The sequence below is a fragment of the Papilio polytes genome, unplaced genomic scaffold (assembly GCF_000836215.1).
Source record: "Papilio polytes unplaced genomic scaffold, Ppol_1.0 DF821956.1, whole genome shotgun sequence".
NCBI classification, from domain to species: Eukaryota; Metazoa; Arthropoda; class Insecta; order Lepidoptera; family Papilionidae; genus Papilio; species Papilio polytes.
The window spans coordinates 149,157-158,621 of NW_013527248.1; the positions used below are offsets into that span (position 1 = coordinate 149,157).

The following is a 9,465-nucleotide window of genomic DNA, read 5'->3' on the forward strand; positions in this document are numbered from 1 at the left end:
TAGTGCACTCAACTCTTTATTTAAATATTATTCATCAACATTACACATATTTTCAACACTTTAACAAAATTATTTTTCAATAAAATAATTTTATAAATAAACATGCTAGTTACAATATGTTACCATTTATATAGTCGGACTCCATATAGCGTCATACTAATAAACGTCAAACTTCATATAATGTAAGCCTTTTAAATCTCTGACCTCCATATAACATCATCCTTCGTAACTTCGAACTCTATATAACGTCACACTTTATAATGACTAATTCCATATAACGGCACTATATATAATGTTGAAGCAATACGAATTGTATAAACATTAACTTAATTGTACTGAATTGGTTAATATCAATTCAATTGTGTATAGCAATGATTTTGGCTACTGGCTTACTGGACTCTGTCAATACAATTGGACAGTAGATATCAATCCGCGTTTGCTTAATGTAGACGTTATCTAGCGTCAGTGAGCAACAAAATGCCAGCTCTACTGTCTTACTGTCCTGGCTTACTTTATTTGCAGGTTACCAAAAGACGCCAAGCCGCTGTTGGCGCAGGAAATGACGTTGTATCGTGAAGTGGAATTAGGCAAAGGTGAGTTAAAATATTACATAACAAGCAATATCTTCATGCCAACGATTTTTTGTATTCTTTATTACTGTAATATATCTATAGTTTTTTTAATATTATATTTTATGGTAGTAGCGAAATATCGCTAAAAAGTTTCTTTTTTGAAACTCTCTCGCTATAAACGAGCTATAGGTTAGCTATTGGTCGAAGCAAGTAATAGATAAATTTGTTTAATTTTTGTTTCGTAATAAATGAAAGAGATAGCCATGTTTTAACATAACACATAAAAACACAGGCTCCTGGTTCCTCCGTCGCACGGAGAATAATGTGCACAAGTCGTCCTGCGCCCTCGTGTACTACGCGTGCGGGCCGCGTGCTGCGCGCACTAACGTCGCCCTCGAGCTGGTCGCGCACGCACTCACAGAGCCAGCCTTCAACGTGCTCAGGACTAAGGTAAACCTCTGAGAGACAGGTTGGTGTTAGGCATAAATAGTTATATTGTGACTATAGCTAGTCTTTGATATATTATTCTTTGATATATCATAGAGTAAACAGTGTAAGGAGAAAAGTGATTAACAACTGAGCTTTGTTCTGTCTCTAAGAGACATCTTTAATTTTTGTATAACATAACTAACAGTGAATTATTAACTTGAGTGTTCCTTAAGGCAGTCAAACATTAGATAACTGTAGATATAGTATAGGAAGTCATTGCTAATTAGCGACTATAAGTGACATATAGTATGTTGTTAATTAATGATATTTTGTTATTGTATTTGACAGGAGCAATTAGGGTACATAGTGTTCACGGGCGTGCGGCGCTCCAACGGCGCGCAGGGGCTGCGGCTGGTGGTGCAGAGCGACCGCCATCCTGACTACGTGGAGGAGAGGATAGAGGCTTTCCTCAGGTCCTCGGAGGTCAGTCTAAAGATATACTTTTCTAACTAGAAGGTACTATTTTTAATTTTGAAATTAGAGGGCGCTATATTTAATGTTCAAGCAACAGGACGCTTTTCTTAATTCTGAGACTAGAGTCTCTATTCTTAATTTTGAAACTAGATGGCGCTTTTCTTAATTTTGAAACTAGATGGCGCTTTTCTTAATTTTGAAACTAGATGGCGCTTTCCTTAACTTTGAAACTAGAATATTTGTGTATGCAGGAGGATTTGGAGAAGATGAGCGAGGAGCAGTTCCTGCAGCACAGGTCGACGCTGGCGGCGCAGCGCCTGGAGCGCCCCAAGCGCATGGCCACCAAGGCCCGGCGCATGTGGGCAGAGATCGTCACACAGGTTATATACAACTCTTATATACTCTACTGCATGTATAAGCATCTCTATGCATAAGAAGGGGAAATATCCTCTTTATGTGTGTCTCCTCCTCTGTCAGATAAGGGTAGGCAATGCATCTGCAATTGCGGATGTCTATGGGCAGCGATCACTTTTCATTTTGGCGGATTCAGGTGGCCGCTTGCTCGTTTGCCACCCTATGTTATAAAAAAAAAACTTCACTGACTTATAAGTGGTTAAGTACGAAGTTAAACGAAGTATGAATCTTTAGTACTTCGTTTCGTAAGCTAAGCTTACTATCTTATGGACTTCATAATTTGAAAGTAATTAGTTTAATTTTTACATATTTAAATGACGTTATTCGATATTTAGGCGGATAAGGAATTAATGTGCGTTTGTCGATTCCATTATGACTTGTATCGTAAACAATTGAACCGATAACGAGAGGCGTTCATTCCCTGACATGGGTACAGTCTATTTTTAGTAATAGATGTCCGCATATAACTGAATAATGTCAAATTGCTTTATATTTATAAAGGTGTACAATTTCGACCGGCCTCGTATGGAAGTGGAACAACTGAATACAATCACTAAAGAAGAATTACTGCAGTTTTATAAGGTTAGTTGAAATTTAGGTACTATTTATAGGCAGTCACTTCTGTTTGTGTTATAATCTATGACGATCTTCGATTTTGTCAAAGAGTATATAATGTCAAAGATTATTTATCGTTTTCTTTAAATTAAAAATACAGTTTTTTACCTAAATTTATTACTAAAAATTATTTTCATAAATATGAATGTTTGTATATATGTATAGAAGCACATAAGCGCGCAGTCGGCCGACAGACAGAAGCTGTCGGTGCAGGTGGTGTCGACGGCGCGCGGCGGCGCGGCGCACGCTGACAACGAACAAGACAAGGAACAAGACGAGGATAACCAACAGGTAAGGCTCTGACATTGTTAAGAGGGGATAATTATGGCGCAGAGAAATATTCAGGGGTGATGATCAATGGGAGTAGAGAGATGATCAAGGGGGGATTATCATTGGGGGCAGGCAGATATTAAAAGGGTGATAATTGGGGGGACAGGCAGATTTCAAAAGGGTGTTGATTGAGGAGGCAGACAGATATTAAAAGGAGCGATGATTGAGGGGGCAGACATATATTAAAAGGAGCAATGATTAAGAGGGGATGATAAATGGGGGTAGGCAGACATTTAATGGTAGTGATTAAGAAAGAGATAGGCTGATGAACAAAGTAGGGGATAGTTAGGTTGATTAGGAGGGCAAGCCGATTATTAAGGGGGTAGATCATGAGGGGGACGTTAGATGTTAAAGGGGGACAGCAGATATTCAATGGGGGCGATGATTAAGGGGGATGTAGGGAGAAGGCCAATACTCAACAGGGGTTATTATTGAGAATCCCATATTTTATTTCAAAGAGAATTAATTACATAGATTTTTGCTATAATAAGTACTTTAAGTTGTAACTAAGTTATTAACTTGGATATTTAACATTTTTCGTTGCTTTTATAGGGTGGGGGGATTATAGATTCTAGTAATATTTTTACTAAAATATAACTAGAATCTATTGTGAAATTATATATTTATTTTCAATATGTATATGATTGTAATGGTTTTTTTATTCCAGGATAAGGCTCAGGCAACGAGAATAGAAGATTTAGTGGAGTTCAAGTCGCGGCGGCGGCTGTACCCGCTGCCGGCGGCGCTGGGCGGCGTGCCGCGCAAGGGCCGCCACTGCAAACTATAAATAAAACATACTGCCATACTGTTGTATTATTTAACTAGCTGTTCCCGTGCGGCTTCATCCGCAAATTGTGAACATTTTATTTTATTGTTTACATTTGTCAAATTATCAATAGCAAATGTCAAAATGACATGACAACACTTAGCAAACTTGCTTCTTTATGTTGGCAGCAACTTATGGTTTCTTTCCCACATTAGGGTTTTTATCCAAAATATTTACCCTCTAAGTTTAATGGCGTGGCAATATATAGCCTAAAGCGTGACGAAAGTGTAGGGCTTTTTATTAAAAAAGGGACTATTCAAAAATGCGCTGTGATTGCTGACATCTTGCAACAAAGTAGTGTGTGTTTAAGCTTTATTATAATAGTATAGATGAATTACGTAAACAGTGGAATTAAAAAAATATAAAAGTAGTAATTATCCTTAACATACTAGTTTTCGCCCGCGACTTCGTCCACGTGGATTAAAAAAATCAAAAGTGGGTATTTGTACTTCCAGACTATCCTCTACATCTATGCCAAATTTCATTGAAATCCGATCAGCAGTTTAGGCTACAAACTCTTAGAAACATCCATCTAAACTTTCACATTTATAATATTAGTAAGATTGACATCGGTTCAGATGTTTTTGTAGACAAACAAACGATCCATCCATCCTGATTTTCGTATTTGTATTAGTGTCAATTTAAAAATAAATCTTTTCAAATTTTTTTGGCAAATTCAACTTTTTTTAAACTTCCGAAGGATTGTTTTTAAGTAATCTCGAGTTAGGTGACATTATTAATATGAATACGAAAGTTTAGATGGATGTTTGTTAGAGTTTGTAGCCTAAACTGCTGAAGGGATCTCGACTTGTCAAATATAGATAGCAAATAGGATTGCTTTCTTTTAATTCCACGTGAACGGAGTCGCGTGCGAAAACTAATACATTGGTTAGAGAAATTTTATTAACTTAGTAAAATTTGCTAATTTTTTGTGTCGCGGTTATATTTTGAATTACGAAAGTCATAATTTGTAACCTTTGTTTATAAAAACGGTTCTAATTATTAAAAAGGGTTGTGTTCTAATATTTTATTAATCTACAATAATAGTTTATTTTAAGTTGATATTATTTGCTTAAAAATGCATATTGTGACATTCATAGCATTTTATTTTGTTAAAACATTTGTAAAAAATGTTATTTTTTTGTTGAAATAAGCGATAGAAAATAGCTTATCTTTTTGTATAGATGTAGTTTATACTCAATTTTCCCATACACTTGAGCGCGTGTATCTTCGACTAAACTATCGCACAACTTTCTCGCTTAGCTTGGAGGTGAACGCTACTCGATTTTAACTGTAAATAAACGCTCTAAAACTATAATGAATTCCATTTGTGCACATAGTATGTTCGTAGAAAGTACATAGAAATGTAATTCTCTTTAATATATTGTTATTGTTTTTATATTAGAGGAAGTTTGAGAGTAGCCCCAGTGGTTGAGAAAATAAGGAGTAAAAGTTTAGAGTGGTATGGGCATGTTATGAGAAGGGATGAATCGCATGTGACAAGAAGGATATTAGTTATGAATGTGGAGGGGTACATCGTGAAAGGTGACATGATCAAGAAGGGAGTGATGACTGAGATGACGGATGATAGAATGCTTTGGAGGACGAAAACCCGGAGCGCCGACCCTACGGGAGTAAGATAAGGCAGGGGAGATGATGATATTGTTATTGTTTGTCTGTTAAGTTGTAATTAAATAATAGTGTAATAAAATATTAAAACATTAAATGTTAATTTTCATTTACAAATGACATTAGAAAAAAATCTAAAACCCCGATTTAGTATTACGAATTAGCGCCATCTGTTGGTTGCATTCTAAAACAAAAAATATCTCACTAGACCACGAATCCACGTGGAATTGAAACAAACAAAAGTAAGTTGTCTGTGTTCTGAACTATCCTCTACATGTATAACAAAGTTCGAGATCCGTTCAGCAGTTTAGATTAACTCTAACAAACATAACTTTCGCAATTATATTAGTAAGATTTAATAAAATACATTTGTATCAGGGTAAGTAGTGCCACGTGACCTGAACCCATTTACGGCACAGATGTTTTTGACAAAAGAATTTTAACGTAACTATTTAAAAATCAGGCAAACTGACAATGATTCTAAGTGAAAAACTTGATAGATATACAAATAAAAAAGTCTAGAAAATATCTACTTCTTACTGAATTTCCGCTGTATCTCAATAAGTCAGAAAAAGTAGAAATAATAGCGCTCTGCGTTTGACATTTGCGCTGCAGTCGTTTTGGCGGGATTTACCGACGCCATAAAAACATGGCCGAGTTCATTGCGGAATACATTTATCGTATTCTGCCGGCGACAGAACGTATAATAGATTTTTTATGGACGTTAGAGAAACCTATTATAAAAACAAAAAGTTTTAATAAAAATGTATTTAAGCTAGTGCTAAATTTCTATCATAATTTTCAAATCGAAACAAAAACGATTAAATAGTTGATAATTTAAAAAAAATATTGTTCCTTTTTTAAGTTTTAGACACCAGTAAACTTTAAACCATTATGCATTAATCTATACCTACCAATATTATAAAGAGGAAACATTTGTATTTTTGAATGTATTTGAATTATGGGCCGATTTAAAAAAAATCTTCTACCATTCAAACCACGACTACAGAGAAGACAGGCGTGAAATGGAAGCAATTCCGCGTTTCTTCTGATGAGTGTGGTGCCGGAGGGTTAATTTTAGTCCCTTTCCCTTTCCACCGTTTTCTTAAGAAGCATTGGAAGGAAAAGTGGATTTGATGGTGGAAGAGACGCATAGGAAGAGGAAACGTCCTCTTTATGTGCGTCTCCTCCGTCAATGAAGGGTAGGCAACGCTGCAATTGCGGATGTTTATGGGCAGCGGTCGCTTTCCATTACGGTGGATTCATGTGACCGCTTGCTCGTTTGCTATCTCATATAAAATTATAAAAAGAAAAGTATTTAAATCGAAATTAAATGATTATTTGTAGTTATTTATTAATTTCGTCTTGTACCCTTTCTCATACGTTATTCATGCACAATTTATATCTCTAGGTTGAGAATTACAATTAGAATTATTCGCATGACGATAATAGAATGGAATTATTAACTGAATTCGACTCATTTATTATAATGTATTTATTATCATTAATAAGAATGACCTGTCATGTTGTATGGATCTGAATGTTGGGCAGTAAAAGAAACGGATGAAAGGAGACTACATCTAACACGAATGGATAATCATTTTTTCATAACATAAGGTGGCAAACGAGCAAGCGGCCAACTGAATCCGCCAAAATGGCGAAGCGATCGCTGCCCATAGACATCCACAATTGCAGATGCGTTGCCTACCCTTATCCGACAGAGGAGGAGACGCACGTAAAAAGGATATTTCCCCTTCCTATGTTTCTCCTCCTTCGGGACTTAAATTAGGATAAGATACGAAATGAGTGTATTAGAGGAAGTTTGTAGGTAGCCCCAGTGGTAGAGAAGGTAAGGAGTAGAGTTAGTATGGGGGCATGTTATGAGGAGGGAAGAATCGCATGTAACAAGACGGACGTTAGTTATGAATGTGGAGATACACCGTCAGAGGTAGACATAGAAAGAGAAGTATTGCGTGAAAGGTAAAATGATCAAAAAGGTATGGTACTACGCGAGTAGGATCAGGATGATGATGATGAAGTAGAATGATGAAAGATGGCTATATTTACGTACCAATAAGGTCTATTATTAAAGGCATAATGTATTGTGTAATCAAATTTCTAATTAGTATGTCATAGGTAACAATAGTCCATTTATTTCGATGACTGAACGATGATCGAGTTTTTTGTCATAGTTACCTAATTTTTAAATATTCAGAGCCTGTCCCACCAAATTGTCAATTGTTTCACAATCCAACGTGTAAAATATCGGATTTTGTTTCCATATCATGTGACGTCATTTTTAAGCTATCTGGACACTAAGAATGTGTACATTAGAGGAAGTTTGAAAGTAGCGCCAGTGGTGGAGAAATTGAGAAGCAAAAGTTTAGCGTGGTATGGACATGTTACGTGACGAAATGATGGGGACATAAACCAGAAAGTGTTAAGATTGAATGTGGATGGCTACAAAGGAAGAGGAAGACCGAAGAAAGTATGGATGGATTGTGTGAAAGAGGATATGCTTAAGAAAGGAGTGGATTCAGATATGACGACTGATAGAGATGTATGGAGCAGCACATTCTGTGCCGACCCTCCATAGGGGATAAGGGCAAGTGGATGATGATGATGGACACTATCAACAAGTATAGGACCGGCCTTAAGTAGACTAGATTTTTTTATAATAACGTAAACGAGGGACGGAAAAAGTGGAACAATCGCTGCCCGTATACATCAAGGTTATCTCCCTTTATTATTCGTCTCTTAGACCAATTAAAACACAAATAATAATAATAAAAATACTTTATTGTTAATAATACATTACAGGTTACAGTATGAAAATTACACAGATATTCTGAACAAAAACTACAAACATCAAGCAAATCATTATAGTAAAAACAATACTCTACACTAGAGAGCTTTCTAGATAAGCCAGGATTTGAGTTTGTTTTAAACCAGCTTTCGCTCAAGACTCCATCCATGGGATTAAATAAACAAAACTATGTAGACTAAGTGTCCTTCCAGACTATTCTCTACATCTATGTCGAATTTCATCGAGATCCGTTCAGCAGTTTAGGTTAACTCTAACAAACATCCATCTAAACTATAGCATTTATCATACTAATATTATAAGTGAGAAAGTTTAGATGGATGTATGGATGTTTGTTAGAGTTTGTTTGTTCTCAGATATCTTTGAATTTCTTCGCAGGCTATTCAAAACCGCGACTTAGGGTACTTCAAGAAGCGAGCCTACAATTACTTTAAAGGCAACGCATCTGTAGTTCCTTTGGTGTTACGGATGTCCGGGCGTCGTTGACCACCTCTGTTCCGCCGCTCGTTTGCCCCCTTCTGTTAAAAAAAATATATAACGATGTTTTCCTTTACCGTAACTAAAATAGAACTAAGCGCTTTTTAAGTACAATTTTCAGACTAAACCAGTTAAAGAACATACAGTGGTAGTGTCCGCTTTAACATCTTAGCACGAATGGGCCGGCACGCCCGGTGTAATACCACGACCACACAGAAGACAGGCGTGAAATGGGAGCAATTTCGTGTTTCGTCTGATGAGTGTGGTGCCGGAGGCCTAATTTAAGTCCCTTTCTCTTTACCACCCTTTTCTTATAAGGAGAGATTGGGAAGAGGAAGTGGATTTGACGGTGGAGGAGATGCGTAGGAAGGGGAAATATCCTCCTTATGTGCGTCTCCTCCTCCGTCGGATAAGGGTAAGCAACGCATCTGCAATTGCGGAGGTCTATGGGCAGCAGTCGCTTCGCCATTTTGGCAGTTTCAGGTGGTCGCTTGCTCGTTTGCCACCTTGTTATATAAAAAAAAAAATCAGAAAAGTAGAGTGTCCTAAATCAATATTGCTTCCTAGAGATCGATTCTACAATGGATTTACTACCTTTTGCATGCGATTTCGTTCGTTGAATTAATAAAAATACTTAATCTGGAAGAACATACATAGGCTACTTATGTTCTATTTGTGACAAAATATATATCCGTTAAGTCATTTTGGAACACAAACATCCATCCATCTTACACATTTATAACATAATTTACAATTGTTAGTTAAATGTTATAAATAGGAAAGATTTGTATTTTTGACCGACTTCCCAAAAGAAGGAGGTACTCAATTCGTCTGTATGTTTTTTTTTTTTTTTTTTTTTTTTTTTTTTTTTTTTT

The 9,465-nt window shown here is 36.4% G+C and overlaps 1 protein-coding gene across 1 annotated transcript in view; it reads left to right on the forward strand.

Annotated features, from left to right (window-relative positions):
• The window catches only part of LOC106107646 (insulin-degrading enzyme), a 21,324-nt gene extending 17,685 nt beyond the window's left edge, over positions 1-3,639 (forward strand). The window contains exons 20-26 of the mRNA XM_013288592.1: positions 523-593; positions 865-1,022; positions 1,350-1,484; positions 1,727-1,855; positions 2,391-2,471; positions 2,670-2,795; positions 3,502-3,639. Of these exons, the coding sequence (XP_013144046.1) occupies positions 523-593; positions 865-1,022; positions 1,350-1,484; positions 1,727-1,855; positions 2,391-2,471; positions 2,670-2,795; positions 3,502-3,621 (820 nt within the window). The 3' untranslated portion in view covers positions 3,622-3,639. The remainder of the gene's footprint in view (positions 1-522; positions 594-864; positions 1,023-1,349; positions 1,485-1,726; positions 1,856-2,390; positions 2,472-2,669; positions 2,796-3,501) is intronic.
• Positions 3,640-9,465: the final 5,826 nt, after the last annotated feature.